Below are 20,927 nucleotides of genomic sequence, written 5' to 3' on the forward strand. Positions count from 1 at the left end.
GCCCCATACTGGGTTCTCAGCAGTGCCCAGCCAGCAGCCCTGCACCACCCAGCCAGACCAGCTCACTCATCAAAGCTATCATTAAATAAGACTAGGCAAGATTTTCAAATAAGTTACAGGACTTCATATTAAGGTGAAAAGGCTCTGGATATTTTCACCAGAGTGGAGAGACACAGAGCCTCCAAAGAGCCAACAAATCCCTGAAGAAGGTCTCCCCTCACCTTCACCAGCAAATGAATCCTCTGCCCCGACTCCCTGACAAGGCTGTAACGCTTTTCCAGACGGTTCTGACAGTCATCTAGGCTTAGCAGCGATTCCCTTCTACAATCTTTCCTCTCAAATATGGGTGACACCCATGACTGTACAATCATCTGGATCTCCTCAACGTTGTTTTTGGCTTTCTGTATCCTCCGCTCAAAGTCATGGACACCATCCGTCACCATGGAGACGTGATCCCAGACACCTGGTGAAAAGAATGAGATGACTGACTACTTGTTTTCAGAGCTGCTGGGCCAAGCTCTAGTATACATACACTCCTTAAGACCAACCTTTGACGTTTTCCCAATGGTTTCATGTATTTCTCACCCATCATGAACACAGAGATTTACCACCTTGACAAACAGAGTCACGTGTAGCTGCCTTCTACCCCAGCAAGCCATGGCCGGGGCAGCTGCAGCCTCTGCTTTCTGCCAGGAGTATCACCACCATGGGCAGCTCTGACACATCCTGCTTCCCTCTACCCAGGTTTAATCTCCCACTGACTGCTACCAGAGAGTAGCGTGGGGAGAATAAGGACAACAGGCTCAGCATCCCTGCCATCGTCATGAGAGCACGGACCCATAGCCCTGACACAAGGTTGTGCCCACCCCAGAGAGGGCTGCATTTAGATGCAGGGAATTCAGGGCTCATCTGCAGGAAAATCCCTTCCTCTTGTGCAGTGGAAAGTTTTTCAACATAAGGCCTTCTGCTTTCCATGTTCCCAAGGGAGGACATTTGTTCCTGTTCATACCACAAGCCTGATGACAGAAATATATATTCTACCTGTGAGCATTTCACTTTCACCAAGGGGAAACAAATCGTCTTCCTCCCCTCCGCTTTGCAGTTAAAACTGATCAAGCAAGGACACTGGTTAAATCATCTCGAAGTCACAGTGCACAAACCCCACCTCTAGCTGCAGTTCTTCATCCTTCTGGAGAAGCTGATGAGGTGTTCCTGACAAGTCTATCCCAGCGCCAGGTGGTCAGGCAAAGGGTTCCCACTCCCTGCAGAGCTGGGTGAGAAAGCAATGCCTCGGGGACACAGGCTGCTGGTCACTTGGGTGGGCACAGGGTGGACCGGCACAGACAGTGAGGAGATGCTTCAACCCCAGGCCTTGCAAACACAAACCCTGCCGTCTCCTCACCAGCACTGCTTGCCGGGCAGCCTCTCCTCCCCGAAAGCACAGGCTGAACCTGAAGGGAGCACGATCCTGCCCACGACCCCAGCAGATCAAGGCAATGTAGAAAGAAGCAGGCAAGGCTGTTCTGCATTTCCCCAGTGCTGGCTCTGCTGGAGAAGCCCCTGCCCTGCTGGGAACTGCAGCTGGGAACGAAGCGATGGAACTTGGGCACATGGGAGGGGATCTAGTGAGGCCCAAGTGTATCAGCTTTTTCCCCCGACACGGAGATAGCTCACCCTCCATCTTCCAGCTGAGAGTTTCTTCAGCCTCTTTCAGCTTCAAGTCAATATCCCGCAGCTGCCCCTGTATCAGAGGGTATTCCACCTCCAGGACTGTCTTCAGGACCTTGTTGTATCTGTTCACCATCAGCTCCAAGTTGGCCACCATCTGTCGGTATGATTCCTTGGAGGAGTAGATTTCTGCTGCCACCGGTGGGATGGCTCCCATCTGGTTACCAGACAGGTAGCCCACCTCCCTCAGCACTGAAACCAGCTGGAGAAACAAAGGAGCGAGATGAACACAAGACAACCTTCCCTGGTTACCTGGCAGACACTCCAAATGATTTTGAGCATCTTCGGGGTTTCCTCCTGATTTATTCACAAAGCAGCACGCTCCAAAAAGGGTCGGGATGCCTCCTCATCCATATCATCTGTCTCCCATTGATATTTCCCAACCAAAGACCAACGACTTAGCTCTGCTAACTACCCAGCCAGCAAACTCTGTGCAGCCTCTAAAAACTGTGGTGATCTCTGGTTCTCTCAGTTATCCTCATCAATGGAGCCTTTCAGCAATACTGTGCCTGCAAGTGGAGCTTAGCAGTCACCTAAGAGAAAATGGCTCCAGTTCTGTTGGTTTGCTGGGCTGACTGGCATTAAAAATAAAAACAAAACTGAAAATAAAACCAAAACAAAATATTGTGCCATGGCCTCAAAATCAGTGACTCAAATCCTCCTGTGTCCACTTTCCACCAAAGACTTCTGCTGGAGACTTTTTCCAGCCCAACCAAAAGCCCCCAGTGCCAAGGCATGTTAGAGCTGTGATGGAACCAGACTGAAGGGGGTTATTAAATTATAAACCCAAGTATGAGTCCCTGCAGCAAAGACAGCAGTGAGGTGTTCTGCTGCAATATACAACTTCTGAAACTTGCTGGGTTTTAATCATTGCTCAGTTTTGTGGCTAGTGAGAGGTAAAATGCTCCCGGAATGGCACATGTCAGCAGGGTGACAGAAATTCGGTACATGGGATGGGCAATGGTAGGGGTGAGGACTGCTCCTGGCTGTGGCTGAACTCAGGGTGCAGCTCCCTGAAAATCACCTTCCCCTTAGGCTGGCAGATTGATGACATGAGGAGGAAGTCTCTCTGCTCCCATTCCATGTACACCCTCTGCCCCTATTTTCAGTAGGAAAACTGGAAAGCTGTAGGTAGGAGCAGAAGCAGGTGAAGCCACAAGTGCAGGAGCCTTTGTCATTGCCCGGGGTGACAGGCAGGGGTTGCTGAGATCTCTCCATTGCTGCCTGGCGTTAGCTGAAAGCCAGCATCAAGCAGAACTGGCCAAGGAACCTGGGAAGCCCTTTGAAAGGACGGAAAGGGGAGGAACACGCACCACAAGTCAGGAAGGTAAGTTGTATCAAACCTCCTCAGTACTGAAGTGCCACTGAACACAACAACAAGAATTGAAAAGAAAGAAGAGGTGAAGAAGGGTGCAGGGAGCACTCTGGAAAGGCGAGCAGAAGAAGCTGGAGTGGAAGGGAAGGGAAAAACAAATGACTAAAGGAATCAGTGGGCAAGGGAGATAGAACCAAGCTCCCCTCCCTTCTTTGCTTTGGAACATCTGGACATCCTCACCATGGGGTCAAGGGAGTCTTCCCCTCTTTCTTCTCCACAGAAAGTGAGCTCTGCAAGACTATTCCATGCTGAAGGGTTGCAAATATATCCTCCCTCTAGGCAAAATGAGGTGTTCCTATCTATTCTAGAAGGCTATTTTAGAAGGCTAAGCAGGCACTTGAGGACATCAGGCAGTATGGAAAGCTGAGAAGAGCAGCAAGGAAGCTTTCAAAGACTCGAGCAGAGAACAGTCACGCTCAGCATATCACAGGCTCCAAATCCTGTTATCAGGCTGAAAACATCCCCTGGGGCCATTAGGATCCCACCTCAGCAAGGAGCTTCCAGGACGGACAAAACCTGTAACTGAGGACCAAGCTTGAATGGGCTCTAAAACCTAAAGACACTCTTTTATGAGCAGCGAGTCCCAGGGAACAGGGTAAATTTTTGACACCAACATTTCCCAGACCCCTGAGACTCAACAGTTCCCTAGCAAACGGCATTTTTACAGTTAATAGACCCTAGCTCCCACCAGAAGCTTTCAATCCATCTCTGTACCCTGCTGACGTGGATCCCTGCTTCTGCTTTGGGCGAGGTGGATGGTCAGTCCCCTCTGTGGTGGGGACAGGCTTTAGGGGAACTCTACGGAATAGAAAAAGTCTTCAATCCCCCACAAGCCTCATGCATTGCAGTAAAGGAAATCCAGCAGTCACAATACTGGAGTCACAAACCAAACCTTTTCTGAGCTTTCAGGAAGCTCAAATTTCAGGTACACATAACATGAACCAGCCTCTGTAGATGATATTCCAACACTCCTCACATGAGTATCACATCTGGTCTGGAGATGCTGCCACCAGTTAAACATCTGGCTACTCGGGGACTCCCTGTCATTGTCTTTAACTAGAATTTCTTCTGCTTAAATTGTAATCTTACTATGAGATAGAGCCCAGCAAGAGGATGGTAAAATCATGTCACCCGTCACAGAAGGGATTCCACAGACCTCAGGAGAGCAGATCTCGCACCAAACCCCCCAGACTTGCCATGACGCACAGCTTGGAGACATGCTCTCAGGCAGGCAGGAAAGCAAACCAGCAGCAGTTTTTACCTGGGGATCAAAATTCACTGTGAGCAGTTTGGTTTCTGGATCTCGGCGGATGAGTGGTTGAGTAAGGCCGTCCTGGGATTTTTCAGAGACTGTCTGGGACCAGTCTACATAGAGCTTTTCCTGATATCTGCCAGGAAATAGATAAATAAGCAAGTAAGTAATCTACCATGTAGATATCAAGCCAGCAGAACCAAATGAAAACCAAATTCACTTCTGCCGACTGAAGAACCCAAAGGAATGTTAAAACCCCACCCACACCTTCTCCATAAACAATGTGGCTTACAAAAGACAAACATCGAAAAACCAATGAGAGCACCAAGACAGGAGGGGAAAGATCTCTCAAATGTTATTTTTAGCAGAGGCTTCAGGGTAGGAGCCAGATTTTCAAAAACATTTAGCCCTAAGCAACAGATAAGCAGCTACTGGGTATTTCCAAAGATTCTAAGCAGGTGCCTAAACCCACACAAATGCTGGGAATGGATGCAGTTGCCTTCACTTCTCGAGCAGTCACTGCAGAGAAACCATCAGCCTCATGGAAATTTAGCTCTTCGAGAGCTCAGGCACACCACTGGGGATGGAAACACGGAGGGCTGAGTAGGAGTACCTCACCTGTCACGGACAGTCCTGACCATCCAAGCCACAAAGAATCTTCTGAATCGCGTTGTCACCCAAGCTCTCTGGGAAATGTGAGTTAGAAAATACTATCTCTGGCGAAGTCACCTCTGTTAGTCTGCTGCCTGTTAGTCTGCTCCCTTCTCAAAGGCTCTACTAGAGATATTCAGTCTTTGGTTTGGTAAAGAGGAACACCTGCACCACCCAGATGTCTCAGCCACCTTCATTGCTGATTGAGAACAGGCCCTGCAGAGACACCTCCTGCCTGAGGAGATGGCTCTTCTCAAGAGAAAGCCCAAAGCCATCAGTTCAGTTTTAACATCAAACATTAAGATACTAAGTCAGGGACCAATTAATCCCACTCCAGAATGTGGAAAATACACGTTACAGACATTGTAAATACACTCTGTGGATGGGCACAAGTGGACTGAGATTTCTGATCAGCCCAGGTTTTCTACCACAGCAGCTTCTGCATCCAACAGTTTATTCCACTGTTCCTGCTAGGCTGCAGAGATCCTCCCACACCAACTTTTCATTTCAAGATGCCACAGAAAGACTATGGGATATAGCAACAGGATTCCTCCTTCTCTCTCAGAAAATCCTCTTTTAAGCCAGACATTCCCAGGCTTTGGGCTGGCAAATGTGCTGGAAGGTGGCTTAGAGGATAACATTTTTTCATAGAATTACGGCTCTGCCCACGCCACCACTTACCTGTCGAGCAGCTGGATCATTTCTTCATACTTCTTTATCACCCTTTTTCCTTCGGTAGAGTCCAAGTAGCTGGTAGCAAAACAGACAAGCTCAGCATCACATTTAATTCTGGAGGGGCTGGATTTACCACCCTTTCCAAGTTTGCAGGCAGACTCTGACACAGGGGGACCTTGGATTGCATCCCCACCACACCACCCAAAATCATTTCCTGCACAAAGGCTACTCAAGCCTCAATGAGCCCTTTCCCGGGTGTTGGCGAGGCAATCTGCAAAATGGGAACCACAGTCCGGGGTGAGAAGAAGGGCCCAGTGCTGCCAGGGGAACACTGGTCTCTTAAACGTACCCAATACCCCCAGTAGTTGCACAGAGCTTGGTAACCTCTGCTTACCAACCCACATAGACTGAGATAAGGGGCTCAGAATTAAACAAATCCTGAGCAGTCACCACTGGGCAAGCACTGATCAAACCCTGTGGTAGTAAACAAGGCCTCCAAGCAAACACCATCAAAACCACTTTGTTTTTCCTTCTTAATCCTTTTTCCCCTTTCCAATTGCACACAGGGAACAGCATCATGTCTGCCCTGCTGCAGGGCATGTCATTAACTGCTCTAAACAGAGGAAAGGAAATCAATGCAACATGCAGATCTAGGTCTTTCTTCATGGTTCACAAAATTTGCCATTCAGATTCAAAGCAGACACGGTAACTTCTGTGCTGGGAACGGTCCAAGAGTTTGTTTTGCTGCATTGATGGCTTTACTGTTGAAGAATAACTGCACTTCAAGACAATGTACTGTGAGAGAAGGCTACAAATATTGCACAGTGATGGAGATGGCTTCTTCTGGTCAAGGACATAAAAAAAGTGGATCCATTTACTCAGAATCCTCTCCAGAACAAGTAAAGTTACTCCTGTTGAGCTACAAGGTGCAGTCCCTGGAGCACCTTCAGTTGTCCTAAGTCCAGCACTGCTTCGCTTACAGGGCTTTTAAATGTTGTCTGAGGCTGCCATGAGATGTGGCACCTCCGAGCATGGGGCCACACTTCTCCAAGACCACTCATAACAAGAAGTATTTGGGTGATCAGTTTTCCGGCATTAGTCTGTTCCCTTGATCTTGAGAGATTGCTCCTTTTTTCCATGCTGAGTAAGCTGTCTTCTGCCAGTGCCCAGAGGAGTCCTCATCTGTTCACCAACCCAGAAACTCAGCTCCATCAATCCATCTCAGATGAGTCCAGCCCAACACGTTTCTGCCCTTCACAACTTGGATGATGCCAGAACTGGGGCTTGCAGCCAAGGGTTGGGCTGCTCCCAAGGAGGTCCTGGAGAACATGCTGAGTAGGATTACAGCAGGAAAGGTTCAAATATTTCTTTCAGTTGCAGCCTAGGACTATGTTTGAAAGCTGAACAGACCATGTACTGGTCCACTGTGTCTCTTAAGCACTTCAAAACAAATCCAGTTAATGACTTTCTTTAAAAAAAATAAACAAAAATGATCACAGGGAAGGCAAAGAGCACAAGTGCAATTGCTTCACACCTCTTTGACTAAGAAGTGTTTCAGCTATAACCATTGGATAGAGCTCAACACGGAAAGAAGACCAGATTGATTAGAGAAAAGATATCAATATCAAGACGGCCATGAAGTAACTTAGCTGGAACAGACACGCACAGATGTGGGATGTGCCTGAAGTGATCAAAGGGCGCCTGGATTCGTGCTCGCAGCTCCCGAGCCCAGCGCAGAGCTCCAGCTACCGGCGGCATGTTCTTGTGCACAGGTGGGGATCCTGGGGAGGGCACAGTGAGGCAGCATGTGACCAAACCCCAAAGGTACCCCAACAGAAACTCAACGGCACAAAACTGCTCCCGTTTCCCAGTTTCCTTCCTTAAACCAGATAACTGTAGCACTGATGTAGCCGTGTGACCAGGGTAGGTCTCCTGATGCCTCTAGTCCTTGAATAAGGACCTGAGATCAAAGGAGAAGCCCAGCATATTTTAGAAACAGAGCTGATGCAGGAGGAGCATTTGCATGGGATGCACCCCTGCTCCCCAAAACACTGACACAGGGATTTCTGCCCACGTGCTAGTTCTGACCATCTTATCTAATCCCCCAGGGCCAAATCCCCCACATTCACAGCAAATGATGGACTTGACTTCCGAGAATCTCTGCACTCCCTCTGTTAGCCTGCACTGTTCTGCCTCTTCTGAACTTGCCTGGCTCCAGCACAGTTGTTCTGAGACAAGTAACTGGTTTGTTTTTCGAAAAGACACACTCTAATCCTCATAATCTGAGAGGAGACTACCCATCCCCTCCTGTGCCAGCGTTCAAGGGGAATAATAAATTTGGAAAAGGCTTATTAAACTCTTGGTTACAAAGTCCCACTCGCATACTTTGCACTTACAGCACGCCAAGGGAAAAGCAATAAATTCATACTGGGGAGGACATAAGCAGGTTGGCGAGTCCCACGGGGTGTTTGAGGCAGCACACGCGTGTGGAGAGAAACTCCTTGTCCCAGCCTTGCCAGGGAAAAAGCTCAGCATGTGTCTTCATCCCCAGCCACATGTCACGTATATACATCACAAAAAGGATATTCTTCCCCCCTAACAGATTATTTGCTCTAATACTAAAAATAGAGATTTCCCAGGCCTTTTCATTTCCACAAGGAGCTACAGAGGCTGAAAAGATTTGCAGTTTGGGAAGTTTTGATTTCCTTAGGAAAAGAAAATTTTCCCCCCCCAAAAAAAAATTAGTCTAAATCCAATTTCTTGTAGCGTGAATTGTACTCAGCACATATCACCCACCAAGTTCCAGCTCTGCCTTAATGTGCCTGGAGTAGATCAGCCTTGCATGGTCCAAGGCACTGTTGAACATTCTGATGAGGACAGAGTATTTCCCAGCAGCATCTGCAGCAATTACTGGTCGTTCCAAAAGGCTCCCAAACATGTCCAGCAACTACAGAGGTGAAGAAGCAGGAAAAAAAAAAAAAAAGGAGAAAAAACTCACAACCTCGACTTGTGCAGAGAGACCCACTGGGATCTTCCTCACTAGCCCAGATGCTTCATCTTCCTCACCAGCCCAGATGTCTGCACTGAGGGACACTTTAGAGAAGGAAAATTTCTTTTCTTTACCCTGGTTTTCCTAGTAGTTCCTCCCTTTGTTACAGAGATGCTCAGAATTTCTCTGAGGGGGAACTATATTCCATCTGTCATTCTTCAGATTCCTCAAAATCTGCTATTTCTTTCAGAAACCTTGGCAAGATCAATACTATCACTTTCTATAGTCTTTTCTACAAGCACTTATACTGAAACTTGTCAGAAAATGTCATTTAGTTTTTCTGCAAGGTAGATTACTTGGTAAACAAACCAGCCTTGTTTCTAGAAAACTTAAGAGTCAAAAATTTGAATACTTCCGTGTATTAACAATATCAACAATAACCACCTGTTTTTTAACAGTAATTCTCACAACCAAGTCCTAGACAAAGCAGAATTTCCTTCAACTCACAGACTAAGTCACAAGTAAAACTTCCATCATTTGAAATTTTGATCTGAATAATTTCTTTGGCTATTCTTCCTAAAAGACTAAACATAAGGAAGAAGTTCTTTACCCTGAGGGTGGTGAGGCACGGGCACAGGTTGCCCAGGGAGGTTGTGGATGCTCCATCCCTGGAAGTGCTCAAGGCCAGGCTGGATGGAGCCTTGAGCAACCTGATCTAGTGGGAGATGTCCCTGCCACGGCAGGGGGGTTGAAGCGAGATGAACTTTGAGGTCCCTCCCAACCCAAATCATTCGATGATTCTATGAAAACTGAACAAAAGTCTTCTCTGTTTGTGTCATAGTGGGAATAACAGAAATACTCCCAAAGCTTTCACCAGACACACTGCTGCCAGCTCCACAGCTTGACAGTTTGTGTGGGACCCACAAGCCCGAGCATCACAAACCAAGACCAGCTCAAAAGCTACAAGTCGCATCATCCCACTGTCTATTCCCACGGGCAAACCCCTGCCCCGTGTGCCCACGGCCTCCTCTGTGCAATTCTCACTGAGGCAAACTGCAGCACCACTGATTTCCCTTCTGCAAAAGGGAAAGGACAAACCTTGAAGGCGTGCTCCAAGTCTGAGGCATCATCGAAAGCCTGGATGAAAACAGTGCCCAGTCGCCTGTCGATGTCTTCTACTTTCTGCTGGAAATCGAAGGCGTCTTGCTCGAAGTCCTGCGGGAAGGCAGAACAGTGAGGTGTGAGGCTGTGAGATGGTACCAAGAAGACCTGCAACCTCCTGATCCAGAGGTCTTTCCTTTTCATACTCATTATGAATGAAACCTCTCCTCTGACCACACTCCAGCCACCGCAGCATGGCAAGGCCTCACAGAGCCCAAGGACATTTCTGTACTGTCCCACGGCTGAGATAATGATGCTCCTGGTTGGGTCCTTTGGTCCCGAGGGTTCCCACAGTCCAATATGCACTAACTTTACCCTAGAGGCAAGATTTCTGCACCCGCTCCATCCCCCTTCTTGGTCAGAAGGATACAGCAGTACTCAGAAAACCCATTGAGTTCCAAACCTAACCTACTCTGAAGGCAAAACAAGCAGGTAGTTTTGATCAGGACTGGGCTATAAGTGAGGCAACAATAAAAGCAGTTTCAAAACACTGGCATATGTTGCCCAGAGAGACTGTGGCTTCTCCACCCTTGGACATATTCAGCAGTGCAGATATTTGACCCGATCGGTTTTGCTTTAACTGAGCCTGCTTTGAGCAGGAGAGACAGACTATGGTAATTTCCAACCTCCACAGTTCTGCGTTTCTATAATTTTCATCATCTTCTGGCACTGCTTTTCTTGCTCCAAATGTAATAAACCCTTTGAAGTTCAACATAAAGTCTAGGTTTGCTTGCCCACAGGTAAAAGAGCCTAAATCAAAGACTAAACTTGACAAACTGGGAGACTTCAGCCCTTCTGCCCTAGCTTGGATAAGGCCACTAAAAATTAGGCCACATGTCTCTTTTCTGAAAGGACAAATCATAAGGCAACAGCTTTTGCTATTATCATTGCTGAGCTCCAGTAGAACCAGATGCCACGTTTCAGCTAAAAAAGAGGGTCTAGAAAGTAATAGAGGGTGCAAAACTCAAGTACTGAAAGAACAAGCATGACTCAGAGTCACATAACTGGCTACAGGGTCACTGAAATCACTCCAACTCCTGCGGAGTCGCAGTCAACCTAATCTAACTCCCCTGCAGTGGGCAGGGACATCTGCAACTCGATCAGGTTGCTCAAAGCCCCATCAAACATAGCGAGTCCTTGAATTCAGAGAGTACCAAATGTCTTGCATTCATCTAGACAAGAGCAAATACCCCCAGAGATCATCTGAGCTGGCCCTCATGAGGCAACCTAGACACCAAGAGCAGGAAAGCAAAGAGATGTGGATGCTGGTGAAGCTCGGATGCCGGTAATCAGACGTACAGAGAAAGCTTGTGTAAAAGGAAATCCAAGTTTCCCAGCTACACTGGTCTAAAGTCCTGAACTAGCAAGATATGCAAGATACAAATCTGCAAGGACTCCTGAATCTTTACAGGAAAGGCCAGTGGCTTCCTATTCCCTACAGTGACAAATCAGCTCATATCTAAAGGAGGAAGAAGCTGTGAAGAAGTCAGGACTGCAGATGAGCTGAGCTGCATCATAGGAGAAGCTGCCACTCTGGGGGTTCTGGTGGACAGGCAGGACGGCCATGAGCCAGCGATGTGCCCCCGTGGCCAAGAAGCACAATGGCATCCTGGGGTGTATTAGAAGGGGGGTGTGGCTAGTAGGTTGAGAGACATCCTCCTCCCCGTCTACTTTGCCCTGGTGAGGCCAAATCTGGAATATTGTGTCCAGTTCTGGGCCCCTCAGCTCAAGAGAAACAGGGAACTTCTGGAGAGAGTCCAGCGCAGCCACAGAGATGATGGAGGGATGGAACATCTCCCTGATGAGGAAAGGCTGAAGGAGCTGGGGCTCTTTTCTTGGAAAGGAGGAGGCTGAGGGGCGACCTCATTCATGTTTATAAATATGCAAAGGGTGAATGTCAGGAGGATGGAGCCAGGCTCCTCTCAGGTATGTCCAATGACAGAACAAGGGGCAAGGGGTGCAAGCTGGAGCACAGGATGTTCCACAAAAACAAGAAAAAACTTTTTCACTGTGAGGATGACAAAGCTCTGGCCCAGGCTGCCCAGAGAGGGTGTGGAGTCTCCTTCTCTGGAGGCATTCAAAACCCACCTGGACACATTTCTGTGTGACCCACTCTGGGTGATCGTGCTCTGGCAAGGGCTTGGACTAGATGATCTTTCAGGGTCCCTTCCAACCCCGAACATCCTGTGATTCTGTAATTTGGAAACCCACATGTGTTGCTGGCATTCCCACAAGCTGGTCTCACCTACCGTGTTGGCCAGGTCAAGGCAGTCATAGGTTCGTTCTGCAAACACCTTGTACGCCTCCTGGAATTCCTCGTACATGTCCAGCACTTGCTGACCCAGGGCCTTCCCTTTAATCCCACTGAACTCGATCTTTTCCAGCTTTGTCAGGTCCAAGGCAGTTATCAGGAGATCCTTCAAAGTCAATGAAAGCACACAGGTTAAGGCGGCAACAGAAGAAGGTGACAACAGTTGTCACAACAGGCAGCTGTTCTTGCCACCATGCTGAAGGACCTCCTCAAGCTGATCCCTCCCAGCTAAACAACTGGGAAGCTCCTGAATTTCTGGGAGAACAGTGTGCTCTAGGAGTTGCCTCAGCCAGGTGGCAGGTTTTACAACAGACACGTAGTGCAAAACAGTGAGATGAAGCACAGGAATGATACCCCTCTCCCTCCAATGTGTTCATGGGCTACCCATGCACCAGCACAACTGCAGCTTTTATGAAATTTCAAAACCACATGCACTCAGGCTATTTAGCAGGAGCACATTCACTTCAGCAAGTACCTTGCAAGGCAAAAATAATGTAGAAATAACAGCTGTCCCTCGCTTTGTCTTACAAGGTTGCTTGAACAGAAGGGGGGTGAGTTGCGGAAACAGATGTATGTACGTATGCGTAAGTATAATATGAAATACCCACATCTGTAGCACCCAAGCAATGGGAAATCAGTGCCCAGAGCGTCTGCAGGGTGACAGCACATCTTTACTGCCACTTGCAATGACCTGCAATTACTCCTGTGACCACTGATGTTCCTCTCTACCCGGGGCCAGCACGACTCGGTTAACTGCACTCTGAACCCTATTGGAAACTGTCATTATGAATAGTTTTAAAATGGACATTGTTCCTGGTGGTTTTCAACATAGGTAATTACAGAATACATAAGGTTATACAACATGTTTGAATGAGTAATAACCTTCTGTTCCACTGGGGAGAGCCAAAAAAAAGAAAAACAACCGAGACCTTGCTTTGAACAGGCAAACCCCAGCAGCTCCTGCACTGCCCATTTGATCCTACATGCTGGGAACGTGGCAACAAAAAACAAAGAGTTTCACTTCAGAAGTGCACAGACAGCAGATGGCTGCGTGCTGGCAGCCCCACCAGAGCTAACAGGTATAGATGGTGTCTGTATGTCTGTGGTTTCCAGATTCGACCACCCAACAAGGAGAGCACAGAGGGTGTCCTGGTGCATGGGGCTGCCCCTGCACATTTGTAGAATGTATTAGGCTGGAAAAGATCTTAGAGATCATCTAATCCAACCCCCCTACCATGGGCAGGGGTGCCCTTAACCAGCCCAGGTTGCTCAAGGGCTCATCCAACCTGGCCTTGAACATCTCCAGGGAGGGGGCAGCCACAACCTCTCTGGGCAATCTAGTCCAGAGTCTTGTCACCCTCAGACTGGATCTTTCTAAGATCCAGTATAAATCTATTCTCCTTCAATTTAAATCCATTTCCCCTTGCCCTATCACTGGACACTCTTGTAAAAAGTCCCTCCCCAGCCTTCCTGTAGGTTCCCTTCAGGCACTGGAAGGCAGCTATTAGGTCCCCATGGAGTCTTCTCTTCTCCAGGCTGAAAAACCCCAGCTCCCTCAGCCTGTCCTTGTAGCAGAGGTGCTCCAGCCCCTGGATCATCCTTGTGGCCTCCTCTGAACACGCTCCAACAGATCTATGTCCCTCTTATGGTGGGGGCACCAGAACTGGACGCAGTGTTCGAGGTGGGGTCTCACAAGAGCAGAGTAAAGGGGGAGAATCAGCTCTCTTGATCTGCTGGCCACACTCCTCTGGATGCATCCCAGGAGGTGGCTGACCTTCTGGGCTGCATGAGCACACTGCCAGCTCCTGCTGAGCTTCTTGTCTGCATCTCATCTGCTCTCTGCAGAACCACATACCCCCCAGCTCAAGGAGCCCTCGGCCACACTGGGAGCTGAGGGACAATGGCACTTGGGACACCAGATGTCTCTGCATCAGATGTCTGTGTCAACAGACCCCTAGGATGCAAAGGGATGACCCCAGTGAGGAACGTGTCCCCGCCGCCCTCCAGGCCCACGTGGCACAGCCGAGCAGTGCTCAGCCTCAAGGGGAGCACGTGGCTTCTCCAAGTCAGGCAGGACCCAGCTCTAGGGTGTCTCTCATGGCAACAGGAAGAGTGGAGATCACGTTGCTTTATTTACAGATGTGCAAACCACAGTCCCCAGTCGTCCCTATTCCCTTGCCCCAATAGGTGCAAGGAGTCCAACAAGACTCTTGGGAGTAAGAGCACACCTACCGACCCGACCAGAAGAACACCGCTGCGTATCTCACACATACACTAAGCAGGACATGGTAAAATGAGGCCCTAGCCTTGCTGTATCAGGAGACCTAACAGCAAAGAGCAGCCTCATATACTGGCATCAGGTGAAGTTACAGCAAGGGAAGATGCCAGCAAGTGAGTTCATGGCTACAGAGCTCTCCTGAAAGCTTGCAATGTTTTTTAAGGCCAGAGTCTCACCTCCACCATCTCCAGTCTTTTCAGGAAGCTGTCCAGCCTCACGAACACCGTCACAGCACAAAAGTCCCACTCTCTGACTTCTTGGCCTGGTTCATAATACGTGTGCAGGTTTCTTCCGCTCTCCTCAAATGCCTCTTTGAACGCATTCAGGATGTCAAGCACCATTTGCACCTTGCTCAGGCTCTCTTCCATCTCCCCTTTTAGAAGATCTTCTGGAGACAGGTATACCATGGCCTGGAAGAGCAAAATGACATCTGAGGGGTCACTTCTGCCATCACAGAAAAAAGAAAAAGAAAGATGAATTCTTGCACTGAACACATTGGGATCCACCTCTCAAGTTAAGAAACACTGCCAGGGAAGGAGAGAGGAGACGTTCATTAAAAAAACACTTCCCTTAGCAAACACATGCATCACAGCCACACACCTGCTGAATGAGAAGGTTGCAGATCTCCTGGAGCAGCACCACCATTCGCGTGGACATGCTGTAGTGCTTGGAAGTAACCCAGATCAAACACACCACGTGCAGCAGAGGGACCAGCAATGGCTTCACCTCACTGAACTCAACCGTCTCTATGTCCTCCAAGTGACGTTTGAGTGGCATCAGGTGCAGGTGGATGTCTTGAGCTTCGGTCAAAGCTGTGTTAAGAAACGGGAGAAGTGTGGGGATTTACCCTGAAGAATTATCCCAGAGCACAAGCATTAATGAGCTGGTGAAACATGGGATCAGTCCTGCTGGATTAATGTGAATGCTTTATTACACAAGAGTGAATTCCCCAAATCCACCTATCCTGACCTTTGGGAGGGGTCTGGATCCACACACCAACGATAAAGCTTGTCCCAGCCTGGAAACAAAAGCATTGGATGAAGCACAACCAGCCCAATTTCACTCCAGGAACCAGAGAAAGGGCCAGAAATGAGGGTGCAATCTCCACGGTCACAAACTCCAGACAACCAGTGCCATTACATATTGGGCTTGAAACCAGCAACACCAGGCTGTGAGCAAGGGCCAGAAGTCAGCACTATGGTGAAATCGCCCTAGTACCTCACCTGCCTCAACATCCATGAGCATGGCTTTGAAGGCTGGGACATAGATGCTCTCAACTCTCTCCAGCAGCTTTATCATGTTCCTGACCTTCCTCGTTCTCAGTTGATCATAAATGCATTCCAGGTCATCACACCTGCAGCAACCAAGACACGTTACAAGCCTACGTTGGGGCAGCATCAAACCCTCCATTTCCTCTTGAATTTCCTCCAGCTCCACACAGACCGAGTCCCCCAGGTCAAAGGGAACAGGAAGAAGCTCCTGTAGGAGGCATGGACAAATCCTACAGGACAGACAGACGGTGCTGGGTTTCAGCGTTACAGCAGCTCTGCTCCTGGCAGGACACTGCTGAAAGAAGCCATTGGGTGTTTCCATAGGCAGTAGCGACAGCTCTCCAGGCTTTGCCCTGAGTCAGCCCAAACCAACACAGCAGAAGGTTTTTCAAAGGGCAGAAGGAAATTCCACTCTCCAGCTCTTGAGCATCCAAAACCAGCCCTGGCATCAACAGATAATCAGCAGCCAGCTGTGGTGCACTATTTCCAAAAGGCCCTACAGAAGGTGCCCATCAGCTCTAATTCCTGTCACTGGTTCCTAGTGAACAGTGACAGAAAAGACATTTCCCAAAAAACCTGTCTCTCAAGGTGTAGCCCCTGTGATGGAGCTAAGTTAAAATACAGCCAGCTGCCTATATTTTGCAGTTCATTACTATTTTACAAGCAGGAACAACTTTCCTTAGCTCAAGTGTTTATATGAACGTGAGGCAGCCTGCTCTAGTCAACTGATAAAAGCAGCAGCTCCGTCTGTCACAGAACCAGTGCCAGCACCCACCATGCCAGAGCCAGGCTGTCCAAGGTACCTGTTCTTCCAGAACTCCAATTCCACCTTTGGGTTAGGGTTGTTGCCTTGCAGGAGAGGGTCTGAAGACTCTTTCTTCAGTGCTTCCTGGATCTGGTAGCTCCAGTCTATGATGGCTGACTCAGTGGCATGTACCAGAGATTTATCTATCAGCTTCAGGCTGCAGAAAACAGACCACATGGTTAAATTTGCTCTGCACTTGATGCAAATTGCTGAGTTGGATCTACTTCCAGTGACCCACAGGCAGCTGGATTTCACAGGTTACAGTCTACCTTCGCATTTCAAAACCACAAAACAATCAAAACTTAAGATCTTGCCATTGTTTTAACGCGGGAGTTCCACCTTAAAGAAAAGTGATGAAAGTTTGCTGCAGTGTGGGCAAAACCTTGCTCAGAAAATTAATGGTGGAAATCAAGACCCAGTCGCCACCTCCCTGCACAGTCAGTCATTGTCACATCAGATCCGCTCAGGTTCAGGGTCTGACCTGGAGAGCCATAGCTCCTCTTGCGGTTCTCCTTGAATCTATTCTATCTTCCCACAGTAGTTAATTTGTTTAATTCAGAGAGAAACTACACAAAGAGGGCTGGCATGCTGAGGACAGGTCACCCCACTGCGTTGGAAGCAGCAATTTCTCACAACATCCCACCCATACCAGGTCCTGTCTGAGGAGTCATTAATTCTGTGGCATGAATGCATCTCCTGAGGTCCCACAGTCATAGTCGTGCAGCTCAAATGTGATCACAACACAAAATGCAAACCCATCTGCCTCTACAGACCCTCCAGTTTTGGTTATTTTGGACTGGGCCAGGCTCATAGCACTGCCACAAATTCCTCCCACCCCCAGCTTCAGGCTCCAGCCTGACTTCTAGAGAGGACCAGGGTCCTCCCCAGCTGCAATGTGAGCACCCTACCAGACATATCAGCTCACAAAGGATGAGGATTCCTTGGATGCTGGATGTCTTGCAGGATAAAGACCAGCTGCACATGGGGCTCAGTCTCCCACGGCTGCCCAATGACCCAGACAAGTGAACCAAATGCACACTCAGTATGTGTGCGGGCAACATCAAGTTGGGCGGCAATGTTGATCTGCAGGAGGGTAGGAAGGCTCTGCAGAGGGACCTGGACAGGCTGGATTGATGGACTGAGGCCAACTGTAGAAATTGCAACAAGGCCAGGTGCCAGGTCCTGCCCTCAGGTCACAACAATCCCCAGCAATGCTACAGGCTTGGCAAGAAAAGTCCCTATGGTGGATGGGGAGAATCTCCAGAAGGCACAACATCACTGCATCAGCAGGAGTAAACCCAGTGAAGAGCAAGGGGTCATACTCACGATTTCTCATCTTCCAGATCAATGTCCTCAATTCCCTCTGAGCCAGCTGGAAGAGGTAGCAAGGTCTGGCCTTTTACTTGGCCAACAACCATGAAAACAGTGCTTTTCAGTCTGTGGACATGTCGCACAAGATCTTGTGACACCACTTGTGGCCAGCCCCGATGGTTCTTCTTGTTTGTCAGGATGGGCACAATCACCTACAGCAGGAGTCAGGAAAGAGTAATGGAGAAAAAAGTGCTGCAGGAGATTGACGGGCCAGCAGGCTCCAAGCTCCTTACTCGACCAAGCCTGGTGACCCGTGTATTCATTGCTGTCCCAAGCAGTTCCCTGCCTATGTGAAATACTCCGTGTGCTAGTAGAGCTTCTCCCATGAATCCAAGCAGCTGAGAAGGGTGGAAACCAGCAAAGTGAGACACCCCATGCTCAGGCTCTCCCAAGCCTCTCAAACCTGCAACTAGAGACAGCTCCATGGGCTCTTGCCCCCTTGTCCCCACAACACCTCCTTGTGCTTGCTCTCCATTTTGCTGCCAGTGGCCAGGTGAGGCAGGCAGGGGCACAGGCTTCAGGCAGCCTTTCAGGACTAAAAGAGCTGGGCTTGAACCCACAGGCTGGTCCTTGACAGCAACATGCAGCACGGTGAAAGGGAAGGTCTTCTCATACCTCTTGGGATTCACCATTGGGGAGGGTCACCTAGGTCCCTGTCCCAACCATTCTGCAGGTCTTGAACAGAGACACATTTTCCAAAGTTGCAGCCCACTAAGAACAAATTTTGTCTTTTATCAGTGAAAAATCACAAGGTTTATACTGACCCAACAGGGTTGGGATCTCACGGCTGTGCCAGGCTTGCCTGAACCTGAGCTGCTTTTGGCTCATTTGAGCTGTGGCAGCAACACAGCCTCTGTCACCTACCCTGGCCTGGCTCCAGCCTGGGACCAGCCTGTGGCAACAGCCTGGCAAAGCCATGTTGCCCCTGGTGACAAACAACAGCCCTTTGTGTTGTGGGTTCAGGGAAGGGTGAGGGTGTAAAAATGCCAACAAATGGACACAAAATTGAAAAGGAATAAAGTAGCCCAGCACCACCAGGATGTTCAAGATACTTTATAACACTGACTGGCACTGTTGAGCTGAGGAAGAGCAGCATCGAGAACCTTCGTGCCCAGGGAGTGGTGGGAAGAGGGAGCACAGCCCCAGGGAACACAGGCAGGTACTGCTGAGTTCAGCTGCAGCAGTTTTAGCTGCATTATTAATAAGATTGGTCTCTGACACCTGAGTCTAATGTTGCAACCGGTCAAATGATCCCTGCTCTGGTGAGACCCCACCTGCACTTCTGTGTTCAGTTCAAACCAGGACAGGATTCCAGCGTAAGGAGGACCTGTTGGATCAAGTCCAGAGGAAGCTACGAAGATGATCAGGGGGTTGGACCACCTCTCCGACGAGGACAGGCTGAGAGAGTTGGGGCTGTTCAGCCTGGAGAAGAGAAGGCTCCGGGGAAACCTCAGAGCAGCCTGCCAGTGCCTGAAGGGGCTGCAGGCAAGCAGCAGGGGGGCTCTTGATCAGGGAGTTCAGTGGTAGGACAAGGGGTAATAGTGTCAAACTGGAGGAGGGTGGATTTAGATTATATTTAAGGAAGAAATTCTTGTCTGCGAGTGTGGTGAGACTCTGGCACAGGTTGCCCAGGGAAGCTGTGCCTGCCCCCTCCCTGGAAGTGTCCAAGGCCAGGTTGGACAGGACTTTGAGAAAGCTGCTCTGGTGGGAGGTCTCTGCCCATGGCAGATGGGTTGAAACTAGATGATCTTTAAGGTTTCTTCCAACCCAAACCATTCTGTTTCTATTCAATGATTTGAACCAAACTATTTCTTTCACTGGACAAACTCTTCTAAGACTGTCCTAAAAACCTCTGATAAGAGACTCTGCGAGCAGTGCTCGTGCAGCAGGCTGCACGTCACACGTCACCAACCTCAGGAAACTCAAGATCTTTTCTGTCTTCGCGCAGACCCATCCTGTCCTCCTGACCCAGCACCACCACTTTCATCTTCCTTGAAGTTTGAGAAAAAAGTGGGACCAAACCTCAGTGCAACCTGCTCCCCATGGAAATGCAACATCTGTCTGCGCAGAAGGGAGAGAAAAGCTTGCAAACACGCAGTCCAGGACACACAATCCAAACTGGCAAAGGCAGCCAGAAGACAAGATCTAAGAGGATCTGCTAAAGTGCTCCCAGCCCCAAAATCTCCCTGTAGCAGATGGTGTTTACAAGGCCTATCGTATGCTACCTGTCATCCTTCACAAACAAAACCGTGATGCAAAAACCGCTGCTTGTGCGGACTTACCGAGACCACGGGGCTCATCAAATGCCTCGAAACAAAAGCTCCTGGTGTACATAAGGCATTATCCCACAAAAGCAGGATAACCAGTCTGGCAGCTGCTCTTGGTAGTCTGATCTATCAGTCACTGTCTTAATACACCAACAGCATCGCCAGAGCTTCTCAAATCAAACAGTAACTCTACATTCCCACCACAGCCTCACTGCCGAGACTCCTCTGGCCTGGTAGTCATCGAGTCAATGCTGTCTGGTTCAGGCTCCTAGCAGAAGAGAAAGGACCAAACCTGCTGAAGATCCCTTTGGGAAGGGATCAGCCCACTCGAGGTAACCAGGAACTGAACAGCACAGAACACGTTTTCAGTGCGCAGGTGCCCAAGTACTGGCACAGGTAGCCCAGGAAGGCTGTGGAGTCATCCTTAGAGATACCCCAGAGCCACCTGGACGTGGTCCTGGGCAACTGGCTCTGGGCAGCCCTGCTTGAGCAGGGGGTTGGACCAGATGCCCTTGAGATGTCCCTTCCAGCATCTACCACTGTGTGAGTCAGTAAAGCAGGTTGGTTCCACCAGGACACCGCCACCAGAGAGGCTCAGAGCTGATGCACTCAGGACTTAGTGGGTCTAAAGCGATTCCAAAGCCCTCCCGTGGGCCGGGCGGGGCAGGGCTGAGGGTTCGCGCAGAGACAGGAGAGGCCGAGGAGCCCGTTTGCGGGGCAGGAGCCTTGCCGGGGCCGCCCCTGCTCCTTACTCCTTACCTCCTCCACGAGGGCGGCGAAGTGCCGCAGGGCA

The 20,927-nt window shown here is 49.3% G+C and overlaps 1 protein-coding gene across 1 annotated transcript in view; it reads right to left on the bottom strand.

The window, feature by feature from the left end:
- Positions 1-18,013, bottom strand: part of LOC104274054 (dynein heavy chain 9, axonemal-like) — a gene marked incomplete at its 3' end in the record, with an annotated part of 77,709 nt that extends 59,696 nt beyond the window's left edge. The window contains exons 1-13 of the mRNA XM_009869570.1: positions 17,823-18,013; positions 16,495-16,653; positions 15,644-15,774; positions 15,021-15,232; positions 14,597-14,830; positions 12,081-12,248; positions 9,769-9,885; positions 8,478-8,628; positions 7,348-7,462; positions 5,688-5,756; positions 4,365-4,491; positions 1,675-1,930; positions 222-463 (exon numbers count right to left, since the gene is read on the bottom strand). Of these exons, the coding sequence (XP_009867872.1) occupies positions 222-463; positions 1,675-1,930; positions 4,365-4,491; positions 5,688-5,756; positions 7,348-7,462; positions 8,478-8,628; positions 9,769-9,885; positions 12,081-12,248; positions 14,597-14,830; positions 15,021-15,232; positions 15,644-15,774; positions 16,495-16,653; positions 17,823-17,914 (2,073 nt within the window). The remainder of the gene's footprint in view (positions 1-221; positions 464-1,674; positions 1,931-4,364; positions 4,492-5,687; positions 5,757-7,347; positions 7,463-8,477; positions 8,629-9,768; positions 9,886-12,080; positions 12,249-14,596; positions 14,831-15,020; positions 15,233-15,643; positions 15,775-16,494; positions 16,654-17,822) is intronic.
- Between the last annotated feature and the right edge of the window lie 2,914 nt (positions 18,014-20,927).

Source organism: Apaloderma vittatum, unplaced genomic scaffold, assembly GCF_000703405.1.
Source record: "Apaloderma vittatum isolate BGI_N311 unplaced genomic scaffold, ASM70340v1 scaffold10235, whole genome shotgun sequence".
Lineage (NCBI taxonomy): Eukaryota > Metazoa > Chordata > Aves > Trogoniformes > Trogonidae > Apaloderma > Apaloderma vittatum.